This window comes from Lemur catta, chromosome 12 (genome assembly GCF_020740605.2).
Source record: "Lemur catta isolate mLemCat1 chromosome 12, mLemCat1.pri, whole genome shotgun sequence".
In the NCBI taxonomy this organism is placed as follows: domain Eukaryota; kingdom Metazoa; phylum Chordata; class Mammalia; order Primates; family Lemuridae; genus Lemur; species Lemur catta.
In genome coordinates, this window is record NC_059139.1 from 54,284,824 (window position 1) to 54,304,424 (window position 19,601).

At 36.5% G+C, this 19,601-nt stretch overlaps 1 protein-coding gene across 1 annotated transcript in view; it reads right to left on the minus strand.

Annotated features, from left to right (window-relative positions):
- Positions 1 to 2,622: 2,622 nt before the first annotated feature.
- Positions 2,623 to 19,601, minus strand: part of HAPLN1 (hyaluronan and proteoglycan link protein 1) — a 72,054-nt gene continuing 55,075 nt past the window's right edge. Inside the window, exons 3-5 of the mRNA XM_045565945.1 lie at positions 13,204 to 13,575; positions 5,504 to 5,806; positions 2,623 to 3,479 (exon numbers count right to left, since the gene is read on the minus strand). Coding sequence (XP_045421901.1) covers positions 3,190 to 3,479; positions 5,504 to 5,806; positions 13,204 to 13,575 — 965 coding nt within the window. The 3' untranslated portion in view covers positions 2,623 to 3,189. The remainder of the gene's footprint in view (positions 3,480 to 5,503; positions 5,807 to 13,203; positions 13,576 to 19,601) is intronic.

The following is a 19,601-nucleotide window of genomic DNA, read 5'->3' on the forward strand; positions in this document are numbered from 1 at the left end:
TACTGATTTTCTTTTAATCAGATGGTTTAATGACTTGTACTTTTCATATCTGTCATTGTATACCCATTGCTGCTCTGGCAGTAGTGAGCTATGATACAGTTAACTTTTCAATAAAACTATGTCAATTACCCATTGATCTTCCTTAATGCACTCTATGCTAAAACTGATAAGTGATTCCCCTTTAGTCCTCTCCTCCTTAGTGGTCAGCTATTCCACGAGACCACCTATTCTTTGGAGTACTAAAACCAAGAAACCCAGTATGGCTGCCAGCAACCAAATTGGAATCTCCTTTGAGTCTACTTCTAATTGCCAAAATAATAAGCGACTATATTATTGCATAAAATAACACTTTAACAGGTACCGGCCCCCTTTTTATGAGAGAAAGTTTAAATTTACAAATACCATATTTGGCTAAAAATTACTGTGATAAAATACGGCAGCAATCATTCAAAGATGGCTTCCAGTGTTAATGTGACCAACTTGTTTTCATTTCTAATCTGTCTTTTTATATGAATTGCTTTTTTTGTTTGGATTTTCAAATGTAGGCATCAGTGAAATTTGCAGATATACTTTCTTCCTTATATGGTCACAAGTGTTAATTATGAACAAAATAATCAAAACAAATTTTCCAAGCTCAGCCTTCCATCTCATCCCTCTGATACTCTTGGAATCCAAGTCTGAGGAGCAATTTATGAATTAGCCAGTATTGTACCAATATTCTGATAGGAATTGTACTACAGTGACCTTTCTTTTTCAGACATTCTCAGTGAGATATCTCAGGGAATGAAGTAGGAAAATAGACATTTGGTGGAAAAACAGCAAAATGAGAACATTAAAAAGACTCATTCAAGTAGAAGTCTAAAGGGCATGGAAATTCTGATCCTTTGGGCAAAGTCAGTTGATAAAAATTCTGCTCAGCAGTATTCATTGTGTTAAGATTTTTGCTTTTGTTTTTTACAAGAATGGCAAAATGGTGTGCAATTGGTATGGATTTTAATCAGCTAACAGTCATTCCAGAGATTTTAATCAGCACCAATTCCTTTACTAATAAGTATTCAAAAGTTAAGAAATGCTACTATGCTTAACATTATAAAGGTAGAGTTCTGCAATAGTAATTGAAAATTATATGCCTGCTTCAAAAGAAATTTGTTCCCACTTACATTCTCAACAAATTTCTTGTAGCATAGGTAATAATAGTTCAAGTATGGACTTTCTCCAGTGAGCTATCCCCCATATTTGAGGTGTTAGAACTATTACTTTGGAGATAGTCCCTTCTTTAAATAATATAACCATCTTATCCTAGACCATTCAGGTATCTTTAGTTTAGAAGTGTGAGTTCTACTTATACCAACAGTGTTTGAGTTTAAACTCACAATCTCTTTGGATTTATCGTTTTGTACAATTTGCATATCCAACCTAACTTAAAAAATGTGCATGCATACATTGTCATCTTTTAATATTAAAGCATCTGGACATTTCCAGGTATGTTTTTGATGAAAGAAAAGATCTGCTTTTATTTACAACATTTTGTCTAGCTAATATACGAACATGGTTATGGTTTCATGGACTTCCAATTGTTCTATACCTTCCACACACATAACTCTACATTTATAGAGTAAATTTATTAGAATTATTACAGAGCTTTAAATGCAACCACAATCAATTCAGGAAACAGATTTATTTACTCATGTTCATGGAAGGAAAATCTACATAAAAACATTCATGAAAGCATACCAGCTATGTCATACTTGGGTTATTGTACTAAATCCCATTTATTAGAACTCATTGCGAAACAATGGGAAATCATGAAATGTAATTTGAATACAAATATTGGTCCCTGTGGGGTCTCAGCAGTCATAAAAATATAGGAAAACAGAACTTTATTTAAGATTGGAGCTGCTAACGTGGAAAGTTTTTTGTTGTTGTTGTTGAAGCTGGATTTAACCTTTCATTTAAAGGCCTGAAGATTTTAGTGTAAACGCTTTGATGATGACAGCTTCAGCATTTCATTTAAGCCTAATGATGACCAGCAAGGAAAGTGACACCACTGACCATATTTTCTATTTGGGAGAAGGTTTAGAACTACACTGTCGACTTTTTCCCCAAACACAGGCACCAGTTGGGCTTTCTAGTGTATGTACAAATAGGAATATTAAGAATTTTCAAAGTTGGGTCTTTGTTTCTTGGTGAGGCAAGTGTATAGTTATTCATTCCTTTTATGATGTAATTTTTTCATGTAATGTAAATAAAGAAATATTAAATAGCTTAAAGTCATTTTTGTAGGACAATAACATTTTATAGGCTAACATAAAATCAAGCTGCTAAATTTTACCATTTTTCTGTCCAGCAGTTTATCTATATAACTGCCCTGAGTAGATGCTAAATGCTGCTTAGCAAATGGCCCTTAGAATTTAAATATAACTCAGTAAAGCTACTCAAAAGATAAAACAATTCTTCCTAGACATGTGTAATTTTAATTATAACATGGTAGGTCTTTCATTGGTTAAATATTATCTGCTTATTTAAGTCTCATACTTCATATAAATGGCATTATTAAGGAGTTTTAACTGTGCTTGTTACTATGCATTGGAATCCATATGAATTTGGTTTTATTTTTTTTGATCAAAAAGGCAGGATTTTAAAGAGTAAAATATTCTGTTTATTGGAGGCTTGAAATATGAACTTTTAGAAAAGTGTAGATTGTTCCCTTGTGAAACTGAGTTTTGTACAACTTCTCAGTTTATGTAAAGAAGCCTGTATTTCAAATCCACTGTTTTTAATTTGTTTATTGTAGTGCATTTCAAAATTGTACAAAGGTGTAAAATTTGTGCTTGTGAAAGCTGCTGCTCTGAGTAGCTTTACTTTCCTCAATTGAATCCTAGCAATCCTCAAGCTATTGCATGCCCCGTTCAGGAAAGGATACTTTGTTGGGATGATATAGCTTAAACGGTTTAGCTCTAAAGCCTTCTTACGTAGAGCTTCCCTTAAAATTATATTAATTTATAATATATATCGAATGATAGCTTTACAAAAACAAATTAATGAATTGATCTTTATGAAAAATGACTCTTTACAGTAAGTAAAAAAGGGTTATCACAGTTTTGGTAACTTGCATGAGTTCATATTGAAAACAAAACCTTTCACATGTTCTTAATGACTTTAAAACTGACTTGCGCTCTAGGGGCACACTCAGTTGTATGCTCGGAAGCAATAGACACCATACAGCTTATGCTTTTTATCTGGGAAACCCACGAAGCGCACCGCAGCCTCTGTAGGGCTGCAGCGTCTTCGGGGCCTGGAGATGGGGTAGCGGACGCTGCCGTCCGCCAACCAGCCTGCATCGCAGCGGTCATATCCCAGCAGTTTCCAGGCAGCAAATATCTGGCCCACTTTTGCGATCTGAGCACCATCGTTGAGACAAGCTTGCACCGCTTCATCGTAGGTCAGTTTGGTGGGGTGGATCAGATAGTAAAAACGGCCTGTGGAGAGAAGGGGACAGAGTCAGTGGCCCGTCTGTGGTTCGGCCACACAGAGATGGAAGGAGCCGAAAACGGAAGCGTTTCTCACTGAAGGGGAATATAGAGCGGCGTCTGCAGAGTTTTTGGAACGTAGGGCTGTCAGTGAAATGCAGTGTCCCTAGGTCGCTCTCCATTAAATTAGTTTTTCCCTTGCTTCTTAATATGTGTTCAGACGTGCCCTTTTATAGCTTTAAAAAGCAAAGGGAAATGACAGATGCGGTTTCTGTTAGCTAATTAGTGACTACAAGAGCCCTTCTGTGGCACTGGAGAAGACAGAATTCCATGTTAAAAGCAAGAGCTATTTAAATTCTAGCTGTAGCAAGACTGAAGCCCAGCACAAGTTTCTGGAGAAGCAAAATTTGAATGTGAAAGGATCAAAAAACATTCCTGACATAAAAGTCCATTTAAAAAAAAATCAAAAGCCCTCAAGTCCTTTTCATTACAGGTATCAATAAGACATTATTCTCATTCAAAGACTACAGTATGAAAATGCATAAAATACAGGAAGTCACTCGCCACAAATAATACGTACTCAGAATCTAAACCTAGTCTGTGTTCGCTCCCTAGTAAAAAAGATGAATTTGTTGATTTTTTTCAACTTCCATCTGTTGGAGCCCTGACACCTAACCATTTCTTGATTTTATAAGAAAGACAAGTTAGCCTCAACCACTTACTGAATAGTGCTAATTACTTTACTGAGATTACTTTAATATGTATAAAATATGACTTCAACTGACTCAAAGTGATACACACTGAAAATTTTCTCAGTCATCTTAGTTTTAGTTTTAATCAGACTCTTTTACCTGATTAGACTGTGATGTGATGTCCCCCTGCCTCTCATTAAATATATATTATGGAGTATAAATTAATGTTTACCAGTTCTTTCTAGGCTGAAATGATGTGATTTGGAGAAAGGGTAGAAGCCATTGGAACATTAACTAGAGGGTTAGTTCTATCATCTATACCAGAGGCCAGCAAACTACAACACGTGAGTCAAATTTGGCCTGCTACCTGTTTTTGCAAATAAAGCTGTACTGGAACACAGCCATGCCCATCTGTTTAGTATTGTGTATGGCTTTGCTTGTGCTGCAGCATACAAAGCTCTGTTGAGTAGTTGCGACAGACACCTTATGGCCAGCAAAGCCAAAAATATTTACTATCTGGCCCTTTACAAAGAAAGTTTGTTGACTCTTGATCCCTTTCTATTTTCCGCAAAGCACATTATCAGCAACCTAAAATTCAAAATGATAGGGCCAAGGCTTGCTTCATGGATGTGTGACCTGTGCAGTCACACATGTCCCCACACTTAGAAGGACTCCATGTTTGGTTTAATGCTCCACTGTCATCACCTTAAAATTCTTAACATTTTTGAACAAGAAGCCCCACATTTTCATTTTATGTAGCTGGTCCTGGAAGGGGCAAGAGAAGGGCTGGAAGTTTTATGAATACAATGAAATCAGACATCGACACTGATATTGTTTGCACAGAATGCACACAAACCTTTCCTTCCACTTCAGTGTTAGCTCTAATTTATTTTTCTTGCTCACTCCCCACTTTGTTCTGAGCTTTGCTGATCAACTGTGAATAAGCGTGCATTGTAATTGAGAGGGAGAGCGTGCGTACCACTGAAGGTGCCCTTCCTCCAACTGAGAGAGCCATACTCCATGGCGGGCACACAGTGGCAGCATCATCTTTGGCAACAGGAAACAAACCTCATACCATGTGATAGTTTCAACTATTGCCTGATAAAAATTGGATGCAATAAAGCCTATGAATACTGGAAATTTGCAGTTTTGCTTGACTTACGTGGAATTTTAAAAAATTATGACATTCAAGGACTTTTCATATCATTTTAAACTAGAGCAATATTCCAAAGTTTTTTTTTTTTTATCTTTTTAAGTACATAAGATTAAAAGCCAAGTGTAGTGTTATGGGACGGATTGGTCTCTGGGATAGGAAGGAAGGCAGCACAGTTAATATCTTACCATTGAAGTTGGATGTAAAACAGAAGACATCATATCTGCTTTTCTCTTTATCCCAAAACCCGTAGTTCCTGACGCCGGGCACTGTGTTCTGGCCCCCGCAGGGCTCTCTGGGCTTTGTGATGGGATATTGCACAGAGCCATCGCTGAGCCAGCCGGCGTTGCACCAGTCCAGCCCGCCCCGCCAGGCGTCATACAGCTGGTCAAAGGAGGCGATCACAGCGTCCTGGTCCAGACAGGCCTGCTGTGCCTCGTGAAAATTGAGATTGTAGCGCCCCAGCCGCGGAAAGTAAGGGAATACCACACCTGTCCGAAGGAGAAGGCAAGGGGTCACTAATGGCACAAAAAGTAACAACTCTGAGTAAACTCTGAGTAAACGCCGCTTGTGATGAAAAACACAACAGCATCTCTATCAGATAAGAGAGCAGTCTTTGGTCACCCAGCAATAGTTTCTCATGGTCCCTATCCCCTTCAAACAACCCCTCTGTTCTGAGCATCTCACAATTAGCTATTTGGTTTCATAACTTCAGCAATTTACCTATTTTGCTAAGAGCTCAACTCAAGCCTTGCAATTCCCCTTTCTTAATAGATCTGTCCCAGATTATAGTTTCCAAATAGCCCTCCCTGAGAATTTACCTTCCACTACTGGTTACCAACCCTATAGCAAATTACTACTGGGCCCTTTTCACCTACAGGAAAGTCCGTATTGAATACTAAGAGTTGGTAGAGGATGTAGAAATAGTCAAAATTGAATACTAAGAGTGGTAGGGAATGTAGTGTTTAAAGAGAAGATATTTATCAAAATTCACAACTTTTTAGTAATTATTTTTATGTAATTAGTACTATTAATATATAGTCTTTTAAAGAAACATATATGTATAAAGAAACACGTTAACAAATGATTCAAATGTAGATATATACTTCTTTTTACATGTGCTCCTAATAACTTGCAGATAAGTGACTTTCACTCAGGTAGCTTCTTGGTTGGAGACACTCTAAAGTGAATTTTTTTGCATATCTGACAAAAACCTGGTTAAATATTCATTTCATTTTAATAAGACAATTCTGCACAGTGAGGCATGACTTCATAAAAAGCATCATGGCTCTCTTATCTGTTTTAACTGTTAATAGAGCCCTTAATCTTATTTTTTTCCTGTTCTTAAACAAAATAGCACAACTAAAATAAGGCCTTTCATTTAAAAATATTTCCATTATCATTTTTCAACATCCATATTTGTATATTGCAAACTGACACTAATGTTTTTTAAAAACATTTTTATTAAAAATAGAAAAAAAAAGCTTCCCTAAACTTGTCCTTTAAAAGGTAGGTACAGAGTAGACATCTGTTGATAGACTAATTAATACCAAAGAATTAAAGTTAAATCTTTTAGAGGATAAAAATCCTTTAGCAAATGTAAAAAGTGTCACTTGGCACTTCACCTTGCCTAGGAAGATATAATGGCTTTCCCAAAGCATTTCTTTTGGTCACATAATTCTGGAGGTAACTGAGCCGTCTCAACATTCTGCACAATTCCTTTAAAGGATAAGGATTATCAGAGAAGAGAGCAAAGTTGTATCCTTTTCTGGACTTTAAGAAGCACCACTGTGTCAAAGTATCTCCCTCATAGTTATTAAAAGATAATTAATTTGGAATGATTATTCAGAACTTTCCTTGCATTCTTTGATATAATTAGAAATAACTAGTATTTTAGCATGTGAGGAATGCAAAAAATTGTTCCACTGACACAGTAATTTGGTGGGTTATAGCACCTGTGCTATTTTACGAGCCTGCAGAGCCTATTCAAGATGATATACAATTCACCAGTAGCATAACCAGTATACAGGAAATACTGTCTTTCATAAATTGTCCTAGAAGACTCTACAAGAAGAAATTTCAATAGCCTTGAATCAAGTCACATCCACTGAGGCCTCTATAGGACATGTTTGTCCCTCTAGGGCAGTCCAGCTGGCACCGTCCACAAAAGGCAGAGATCCAAGAAGGCTTCCTGATCTCATTCTGCCTTCTCAGGTTCTTGGCTGAGGGATCTATAAGCTGAATCAGGGCCAAAAGAAAGAAGAAAAAGACTCTCTTGGTTGCCACTAACTCCTGTGGTGAGGGGGAGGGAAAGCCTGGAGTTGGTTCTGTCGAAGGAGGGCTTTGCCCAGGGACCGAGCTAGGAACCCAGAGAGCTCTGCGAAGTAACTACTATTAATACGATGCTCCCTGGCCCCTCATGCCTTTATCCTCTTTCCTCAGCAGCCCCTTTTCATGCTGATGAAAAGGAAAATATCCAATTTATCCAGTAGAGATTCTTTCAGCAGCTAGATCTCAAGTGAGGTGAAATCTCAAAGCATCTCAACCTGAAGACAGAAAGAAACCATTTTGGTTGACTTCCGTTTCCCAAATGGCTCAAGATGGTCACAGTGGAGAATGTAGGATATTTGAATTTCTAACGGTTTTAAAGATTCTGAAAAATTTTCAGGTTTAAGTTCACTGTAGTCTATTTTGGGGGACTCTTACAAGTATTAGGAAAAAAATTCTTTAGTAATTTGTCCTTGAGTAACCACTGAATATTACTGAAAAATGACTGATTTAGTTTCAAACCCAGTATAATATATTTTTATTTGACATTGAACCTAATGAAATTATATGAAATTTAGTTCAATCACTTTTTAAAGTCAACATCTTTCAATTGTTAACTATAAATGGTCAATTTACTGTTGTTTCAATTCAAAAGACTTAACAGATTTTGATTAATGTTTGATGGTGGTGGAAAGAACATATTCCAAGTAAATAAAAATCAGTTTCTATGCCTTCTTCAAAGTTTTAAAAGTTTCATTGTATTGTACACATTTCAACAATCAGATGTTTTTTATAAACAGGGACATTTCTGGAACTTCATGTTTGTTAGTATTTTATTTATTTACTTATACTTCTAGCTAGTTAAGATTTCAACATCCAACTGCAGAAACCTTGGCTCTGTGGAAAAACTTGCAATTCCTACAGATGAATTATGGAGGAAATGGTTGCTTTCATCCAGTGTTACAAATATAAGAAAAGTTAAACTCATATTGGTGGGAAAGAAGGATGAATGATTATTTTCAAGAAATATCTGACTCATTTATCCCTTACATGTCAAAATATAACCAAAAGCTCTTCACTTTTCCCTGAAAGGCTGGTTTGTATTATTACAAAGGGGATGAGTAAGGATGATACATCACACAGAAAAGAATGATACCAAATGGTTTGAGGAGTTTAGTCTGTTGAAATACATTTGGAGGATGCATTCTTTAAGATTTATGATTGCATAGCCTAATTCATCCTAGTTGTAGGCAAATATCAATTTGTTAGACATGAAATATTTTCATATCCTGGTACATATAAAAGTTAAAGCAAGTCTCAGTAACTACATAAAGATTTTTAATAATAAAAATGCAGAAACCATGTAGTATAAATAATTTTACCTTCCTTAGTGCCTCTCATAGTGCCTCTCAGTGCTATGCATATATATGAAATTATTTTTCTCTTTCTGAAAGTTCTCAGACTATATTTTTATATGTTAGGTCCCACTTTCACCAATGGAAAACTAATATAATGGAGGATTGGAAGCATAGATATCACATTTTTCATATCATTATTTATATATTTATTGATTGCTGAGATGAATTCTCCCAAGCCTCTTACTGAGTTTCTAGTGACACTCTATTGTTATATTTGTACAAGGCTTCTTTCTTGTTTGGTGCTATTTCTAGCAATGTGGGTAATTGGTATCAATCAGAGGGCTTTAGCCAATCCAAGATTCTGTATGAAAATTTTCTATTTCCATAGCTAATTCCAACTCACATGAAAGTCAGTCATTGTAAAGATTTATACATTTTTTTGTCAATGTGATTCTACAAACAGTTCTTAAGTCATGACTAAGAGCAAGGCACTGTGCTTGGTACACTAGGATACAGGTGTGGGTGTGGCTGCTTCTTGTAAAGAATCCACAGTTTGACAGAATATGTGGTTTGAATCCAAAACAGAATAAAATCTTGTAATGCAAGACAAGCAACATCATTTATGTATCATGAGGGAGCGATTTTTTTTAATTGGTAAAATTCTTTGGTGAAAATAGCATTTAATCTGGTACTAAGGGACCAATATAATTAAAGACAATGCACAATTACAGTTGGAAAGGCAACATAATCATGACATTTAAAATGATATGCTTCCCTGGCCTTTTTGATGCATATTAGAAGACTGATAGGGACCCTGAGTGAAACTTGTCTGATTGGTAGATGGTACATGTAAGAATGTAATTGACAATGAAACAGGTCAGAAACTGGAACAAGAGCTAATAAATGATAACCACAGGTGTGCATGTTACCATATGTGGTTTACCATAGATTTGAAACGCTTCTCTGCTGCACCTTGACTGTCTACCTCAGACTGTGGAAATTGTCCTCAGGTTATCAATAAAGTTTACTCAGATTTTATTTTTATGGTTTTTATTTTATTCTTGTGGCTACCTTAATTTGTTTTTGTAATTTTGTTTTAAAACAAGAATCCTTATCTTCTACTGAGTATATTTAGATAAAATAATACCCTATCTCAATTTTTCCTAAAAATTATTCAGTGGTGGTTGGAGTAAATAAAGCAAGATACAAGACTGGCTATATCATGATAGTTTTTGAAGCTGGAAGATGGTATATGGAGAGTCATTACACTATTCCCTCTATTTTTTCTGAATGTTTGAAATTAGTTACAATAACAAGTTAACATTTTTTTATCCCACTCTGTCAGCATGCTGAGACTGAAACTAGGCATGCTGGAACGCTGTTGGTGGGACTTGTCCACGTTTTTGCTTTGAGAAGTTTCTCTCTATTACCTATGATGCCCTCTCTCCTGCTTTTTCATGCTCTCTCCCCTTTGAAAGGTTCGCCTTTCATGGTCCGAATCAAGTGTCTCTTCCTTAAGAATGTTTTCTGTGCCCCTCCCTACTGCATGCATACTCTTGTATTTGAAAGTTCAAATGCTTTGTAAACTATGTATTGAGCATCAACTTTGTTCTTGGCACTTGAATACCCTCATGTAGATCATGTTTAGCAGGTGGAGAAAGATAAGTTTGCAAATATTTACAAAACAAATTGTGATTAGAGCTATCATGGAAGTCTATATAAGGTGCTATGAGAATATCATAGTTGGGGGTGAGGGGTGCGGAGAGAATTGAACAGTTACCATGAGCACGCTGATGAATGCAGTATGATCAAAGGACAGTTTCTAGGCTATCTCCCAAATAACTTGGGGGCCATTAAGAATCTTCTGAAGCCTGAAGCTGCTAAATGCCGTTAACTTTTTGAAACCTCTCTTCTTCTCCCAAAGGAGAATTTTCTCCTTCTTGCAAACCCCCAGATCACAGTGGAAAAGAGCATAGACTTCATCCAATGCCTTTGGTATCAAATTCCAGCTCCAGCTCTTAAAAGAGCTGGCTGTCCATGTTATCTTTTTTTTTTTTTTAATTTATTTTAAAAAAGAGACAGGGTCTCACTGTGTTCAGGCTGGTGTCAAATCCCTGAGCTGCAGCTATCCTTCCGCCTCGGCCTCCCAGGAAACCAGTACTACAGGCGTGAGCCACCGTGCCCGGCCGTGGCCATGTTATCTTAAAGAAGATGTTTTCCCTAAGCTTCATCTATAAAAGCGGATTACTGAAAATGAGCAAAATAAATACTGCATATGATTATAGCAATTTGTTTGTACCTACTTACTTTACTGAATTCTGCCTTAATTCATTAAATTATCTTAGAATCTTAAATGGGCTGCAAGATTATGGAATGAAAAGAACAAAGACTTGAAATTCCTTGTATCTCAGGGCATGAAACAGCACCTGTAAAAATATTTACCAATTAAATTGGTTTCTTGGACCACATTTATTGGCTCATACGTGTATGTGTTACATGGTAGGGAAGTGTTCCCAAAACATGGAGAATCTGGAGATTTGGGATGGCGCAAGGCCCAGGAAAGAAAAATCCTTTTCTTACAGTTTCCCTTCAGCATCTACAATTGTGTCTTGGAGGAAGTCTTGGTTTAACCCTAGAATGCATTATCCTCTAGCATGTACTGAATCTCCTTTCAAACAATGAGAAAGCAGGCTTTGTGCTCAAAACCATTACCAAGCAGTGGTATCCAACTAGAATTTAGAAATATCTTATTTTCATTGTATTTATTTTTATGACTTCCTTCTACTTCTGGCAAGTTATACTGGTTTCTATTCATTTAAAAATTCACTTTTAAAATAAATGTAGGGAGAAAGTAAATACCACATGCAAATTACTGACATTTAGGAACTACGGTGGTTTATAATATAGGGTTTTATAAGAAAAAGTAACAGTAGGTAATATAGCTTAAACTTTTATTTCATAAATGAGGAAACCAAAGTCTCACAAGGGTAAGTTACCTGCCCCAGTCACAAAACTGATACTGGCAGAGCTGTGACTAACTTAAGCCTCTTGGTACTACCAGCTCACAGTTCTGTCCATCCTCCAATGCTCCTTTGATAAAGGTTCTCAATTAGCATTTGATAACAGACTGTCTTCTCTAAACCAACCACTTCTTCCATCCTGAATAGTGCCAATGTTTATGGAATTACTATGAATCAATAAAAATGGAAAGCACAAGGTTGCATGCAATCAGGAGCCCAGAACTGCAACTATGAGACAAGGAAAGGTCACAAAAATGTACTTTATAACATTGTGCAATTTATTAGATGTATAAAGCAAATAAATCTCCATATGTGTGATGGGATTCTATGAAATTCAGAAGGTCAAATATTTCGTGATATGCTAGTGGATCAACAGATATTTTTCTAAAACCCACAAATCTGCCCTAGGAGGTAAAAGGAGGTTCCAGCAAAAAGGTATCTATAGTTTTATGTACATAAGGAAGGAAAGTATTCTGTCAATGCTGCCAAAATTCATCCTTCAGTGTCAAGTAATGCTGAAATTTATGAGAAATGAGATGTTTTGGGCTATATAAGAAACTAATGGGCAGAGGGGATGCCAGCATGGCAAGGACACTTTTTATATTGTATAGCTTTGTATATATGTCGATTTTTGAACTTACTGAATGTTTTACATATTTAACAAATAGCACTCCCCCCCAAAATGAATACCATTTGGTATTCAATGTCTAAGACACTCTGGACCATTAAGAAATTACTTCTTTACAAGAATATTTAAATAAATCTAGAGGTTACTTTTTTGTTCAATTAAATTTCTGCAGTCATTTGACTGCAGAAACAACTGCACATATTTTAGTTAGATGTCCTTTACAAAAATTGACATTATTTTGAAACTGAGATAATTTTAGAAGCCTAATAAAAAAGCATACAAATCTGAATTTCTCAATAATCATATAAAGGAATTTAAGTCTTGAGTGCCATAAGGCAGTTTCTGAAAATTGTTAATTCAATTCCACCGCACGTTTCTCCTAGTCGTAAATAGCTTCAATTCTGTGCGTAAGCATTGTGCATACATCTTAAATATGAAAGCTGGAATCATAGGCAGACTGCAAAATACAAAAGAATAGAAAAACACTCTAGGAAATGGACTTTGGGTTTCTCATTTCATTACTATGGTAACCACTAGACATTGCTCCTTATGCAAAAAAAAAACAAAATGATTAATTATTGTTTCTAAGTTTAACATGATTTAGAGATACCTACCTTGTAAGTCTAATGCTACCACAACAGTATCATCTTCTAATCCTTCAATCACCTCACACTTGTATCTCCCGTAATCTTCCAGGGTGAGGTCTGTGATTACCAGAGAAGCATCGTTATCACTGCCTTCCTTCAGAAACACTCTCCCCTGGTAGCCTCCATAGGTTTTCTTGTGGTATCCCATGGAAACAAAAACATCCACTTCCTTGAGGTAATCCGAAGTTAGCTTGGTCCACTTGATTCGGATTTTGTGGATTCCTGAGCCAAAGGCTGTAGGGTCTCGATAAAATTTACATGGCAGTGTAACATTGCCACCTCTGTGTGAGAATACCTTGGCTTGTTCTGCTTCCACGAGTAGACGGGGGCCATTTTCTGCTATAAAAAGAAAAAAATAATAACCATTGATATGCCTTCAGACATGTTTTGTAAAGTGAAATGTGGTACACATACAGGATGTCTGACAGTGATTAGCTCTGGGGGACTAGCTTCTCTACACAATTGCTTTTGAACTACAGAGGAAGGTACTTCTAATAACTAGAAGGTGTCTACAAGGTAGTCATGTCTTCTAAACCAGAAAGGAAGAATGTACATTATGATCAGTAAGAAATATTGGGTATAAGACCCCATAGTCATTTGAAGTTCAATGGTTTCATAATATACACTATTTATTTTTGTTTCCATTTTTCTTCTACATTTAAATATCAAAAATGTAGAAACAAGATCAAGAGAAGTGACAAGAGTTCCACACCTATTTCATCAATGTAAACCAAAAAATTTCAAGGTAAGGTCAGCCCCAGCCAGGCTTTCTAATACACTAACTTTGTGTTATATTTATAGGCAAAGTATCAAGGAACACAATTCACTTTCATTGTATTGCTCTGGCCAAATACACATCTGTGTTATGCTACTCTGGAGCATTTCAAGCAACATATATGTATTTCATTTTCACACAAAGGCTAGCTATCAGAAAGGTATTTTTAGCAATGCTTCTGACATACTCCAGAAGCTTTTGAAATATATTCCTCAAAATCTGAATGAGAAAAGCATATCTAAAGTTATACTTATTTTCTGATTAAGCAAATAATTATTTACTTCTTTATCCCCTTAAATATCCTTCTACTCCCTCTTCCTTTGCTTTCTGCTATGTCTTTTTTGTGGTTCTCTTATCACTTCCACCTTTCCTTTGCTTGTCCTTTGATTTTCCTCCTCCCTCCTCCAAGGACTTTGTTGCCTTCCAAAGAGCACCACAATATTCCAAGTCTGCCAAGTCATCGGGGCTGCCGTTTTCTAGACACCAGCTGTTATTTTCAGATCTTGGCTTTCTCGGGATTTCCCTCTGGTTTGCACGTTATGCTTTTGACCTTGACGCTATCTTTTGAGGATGTACAAGATTTGAAAATGAGAAAGCAATATAAGAACTCCTGGACACATATACCTCCTTGTCCATACACGGCTTTTAAAAGCTGCCAAAGTTGCCTTTCATGAAGCTCTGCAGCCCTCCTGCCTTAGGCAGAACCTATTGAATGACCCTTGGTCATTTAAGATGTACAAATCACCAGGAAGAGTAGCTACTCACCTTGATCTCAAAACTTAGTTATTTAATAGTATACATAGGATGCTGATTTTAAAATAGAAAGTATCCAAAAAATAGACACAGCATTTCTGTTTTTATCATATAGTAATCAGAAATAATATTTTAAAAGGAGCATATCATTTATAAATGATCCCCAATCCTCAAAAAACTGTGAAGTTTAACAAAGCCATCAATGCTTCTGCTTTGAATAGTTAATGAAAGGAGAGGATAATGGTTCCATTTAGTATTTAATTAAAATGAATCACAAACCCAGCTCATTAAGCATTTTCTTTATATTCCACTCTTTATCTTCTTATTTAGGACCATAGAGTCTCAAGAGATAAAAGATAAATCTATCCAAATCTACCCTATATATAGTTTTTCCCCTGAAATATCCCCAATGACTGCACCCAAATTCTACCTAAATATCTCTAGTGTCTTCTTTCTGAGAGGAGAATAAGGTGCTGTTGACTAAGTTTGCTCAGTAATGCCTGAGAGCCATAGGGAACATTTCCTACCTGGTATTTTCTGGGGAGAAACCTGTGAGCTGGGTCTTCTCATGCTGGGACATGAGTTTAGATATGACACATAGCCACAAGAGGGGCTCAGTTTCATGATTTTTTCAAGTTATTTAGTTTAAAGTCAAAATTAATGCCCCAATGCATGGGGATAGAAGATACCATAGTAGTTAGGAATAAGGACTTTAAGGTAATACAGACTTTGGTCCAACCTTACCTCCTCAATTTAATAGCTCTGTAGGCTTGGGCAAGTTGTTCAACCTCTAAGCCCCAATATCCTTATATATCAATTAGGCATAGTAATACCTACCATATAAAATTAACCTGATACACATAAATCACTTAGAACGATGGTTGACTAATACTAAGTGTGCACTAACAGCTAACTGTTCCTTCTGCATCGATTTTACACATATTTCTGTTCAATATTGAGCAAAATCTTGGCATATATTAATCTTCCATAGTTTCACTTACTTATGAAGTTTTTTTTTTTTTTTGAGACAGGGTTTCTCTCTGTCACCTGGGCTAGAGTGCAACAGCGTCTCATAGCTCACTGCAACCTCAAAGTCCTGGGCTCAGGCCATCCTCCTGCCTCAGCCTCCTGGGTACCTGAGCCTACAGGTGCACACCACCACAGAGCAGCTAATTTCTTGCCCTTGCTCAGGCTGGTCTCAAACTTCTGGCCTCAAGCAATCCTCCCGCCTTGGCATCCCAAAGTGCTAGGATTACAGGCACGCATTTATAAAGTTTGGAACCACGTGGAGTGAAAAATAAATACACAAAATGCCACCTGTGTTATATAGGAGACTTGGAAATGTGTGCAGTTTAGCATGATTATAAGCTGTTCCAGGATGAATACAAGGTCTAAATGTTACATAAATTTCATATAAACTAAAAAATTTAAAGCAAAGATCAAAACTCTTGTATGAGGGACTGAGACTTCTAATTTTTTTTTCTGCAGTTAACTGTAAACTGTCTTGTAGACTTTAGAAATGTAGACTTCAGATTTTGTTTTTGTTTTACTCCAGCATTGTTGAGTAGAGGATGACTTATATGATATAATATTGAAAAATCAGCAGATACCAAAATCCACTGATTTCACAAAAATAATTTTTCTAACAAGCCTTCCAGAATGTATAAAATTCTACCATTTTTATTTCTTATGGGAGGCAGAGGGGATGTTGAGGTGATAGATGCCAGAAGTCCCTGGATGAAATTTGAAGAACCCTAGGAAAGATGCATAACACATTAATGTTCATTAACCTAAACCCCCAACAGGGCCTTGAGAACAATGGTTATTGTGTGTTTGCTCATTTTTAGAAGCTCTACACAGCAGATTACATAGCACCGGGCATTGCCCAAGAGAGTAGCCTGTTGCGGACCAGGTACGATGTGGAGAAATTAGCACTCCAGTAAGTCGGGAGCTCTGGCCTCCATTGCAGGCTCTACCTTAGGTTGGACTCTGACAAGCCTACCTCATGAGAACACTGAGCTTCAGATTCTTACCAGGCTCTGTGTCACAGGTTGTCATCACAGGCGTCAGCCAGGAAACACACCAAGTTGGACAGGGGAAAGAAAAAGAAAGACAGCAGAAAAGGGAACCATGAACTCCGATTACAAACTTTTGTACACTCTCGCCTGGAGAGTCTTGAATCTGATCATTGCATTTAAAATTCTGGATCAGTTTGAAATTAATGCTTAAATTAAAATTGTTTGACTGACAGGGCAATTGCATAGCAATTAAAATGCAAAAGCTAAAAATAAACCTTGATCATTAGGATAAGTATAGCTTGTTTTCCTTTTTAAAAAATATAAAAGAATAAATAAAACTAAGCAGCATACAAGTGTTCATTTTTACTTTTCCTTTTAATGTGAAAAGGTGCAAATAAACAATTGAATATACCATTGAAGACCTTAGTGATTGTGTCCTTAAATAAGCCTGCATGTTGAAAATATATGGCTAACTAGGGAAATCGAAGATGTCCAGTGGGGGACTGAATTTTTAAGAGTGTAATTTATAAGTGCAAAAATTTCCCATATCTATTAGTGAGGGTCAACGTCAGTGACTTGAAAGACCTGATGCCCTTCAAAGCTCAGAGTTGTCTCCAGGGGAAACAGCAGGGCCTGGTGAGAACACTAATGGGGACTTGAGAAACCACTGGGGCCTCATTATTATTTTACAAATTCTGCTGTGAAATCCAGGGGACATCATTTGGTTTTACCAAGTAATGAAAGCAATGGTGTGAACAAACAACTGATCTTTGTAGCTGCTATGAAATTTAGATGAAGTCTTTTAAACAGTAGGACAAAAACAATTGCAGAAAAACAATTTACAAATATGGTACTGAACCACCGCCTATTGTTCTCAGTTCTATTGAAAGTGTTGATTTTTTTTTTCTTGGCAGTTAACACCCAAAGAAATCTAAGTGACAGGAAAAAGGAGAAGGTGCTATGAAGCAAAGTATGTCTTTTTAAACTGAATTGTGGATTGTGCAAGACAGCTAGTCTTCATGTTGGCTACCTTCTTCACAGGTGTATAGAGGAAGCATGTTCCAGACTTTTGGATTTTCTATACCAAACGAAAGAAAAAACAACCAGGGAATCTGTTTAAGATGGCAAAATAAGGTGCTAAGTAAGGATATTGAAAATACATCCCTCCAAGAAAAAACTCTACTACCACCATTCAATTTTCTTTTATTGTGGTAAAATATATATTTAAAAATTTGCCATTTTAGCCACATTTAAATGTACAATTCAGGGTCATTAATTACTCTCACCAAGATGTACAGTCATTACCACTATCTCTTTCTCAAACTTTTTCATCACCCCAAACAGAAAGCTAATTTCTCTCTGACATCCCAAACTGATAGACAGACTCAATTGTCAGCTCCACAATGAGTCATGTGAAAAAAAAAAACACACGAAGTTTTAAAAATACTTCCTTATTTCATGACATTTGTTAACACTTTGGTAGATTTGGATGTGTAAGACTAACACTTTGAAAGCTGTTATTTCCCTTAGGCTAGCCAAAGCCTGCAGGAGGATGAGCAACCAGGATGGATTTGTATCCTTATCACTGTACTTACCATAGTGTATTGAAAACAATCGCTATGTATTGTTCACATTGTTTCCCCAGCATCAACATAGTGCCTGGCATGCAATAAGCGTCTGTTACTGAAATATACTAGTGCTACATACAGCCTGTGCTTAGCTATAACAGTAGACGTAGATTCCTGAGCTTGCTTTACACCAAACTATATTACAGATCTAAATTGAAAACACTTTCTAAAAATAGTTATACACATTAAAGACACAGTATTTAAGTAGAATATGTAATTTAGATATCTGTCTCTCATCGTACCTTACACATTACATTTGAGTAGGACACATAAGTTAGGAAAAAAATTAAGGAGTACCTTACCTTTAACCGTTTATAATTATTTTGTTTCCTTTAGACTGGAATAAATCTAACTTTTCCCCGAAACTGCTCACCTGGAGGCAGAAGAGTCCATCCTTTGTCACGATTCTGATGTGTCTAGTCAGATGGCATCAGAAACCTTTAAAGGTGCCCCCGCCTCCACAATCCCTGCTGACCCTCTCTGTCCCCATTCAGCCTTTACTGTCCTTTCAGAGGGCTTACTACTTTGAATTTGTCACAGACAAAACTTTGGCTTGCTTCCCCAGCTATTCTTGCATGCAAAGAATCTTGAACCTCTAGAAGGACATTCCCGACGGGGCGCAGTAGCAAAATGATCTCACTTTTGCTCTGTGCCCTCGCCTACTCGATGTGAGTTTGAAATCATCTTGAATTTTTTCATCTGTAGTTCAAATTTTGACCCGAAGATGAGTAAGTGTATGTGTGCTTCTTACCATTTGTGAGAATTCTAAAGTTTGTGTAGCTTTGCATAAACTATACCTGAAAGGATTCACAAGAAACTGATCAGCTTAGTAGCCTGTCAAGAGCTGAGGTCAGGAAATACCTGGGACAAGTTTCACTGTGTACTCATCCATATTTAAAAAATTTTGAATCATGCGAATGTGTCACCTCTGCACATACTAAATAAAAATGGTTTAAAAATAAATTTAAAAAGTAAATAGGATTCAATCAACAAATAAACAAAAAAACCCCACTTTGTCTAGAGTCTCTCTGGAAATATACACAGAAGCTGGTAGCCACTATTGTAATATATTGTTGTAAATGAAAGATTCAATTTTCTCAGTAGACCTATTGCTCTTAATAAAAATGTTATCTTTAAACTTGTATTTCAAACATGAAAATTTTATCTCATTTTCCCTATTCCTTAAAGATA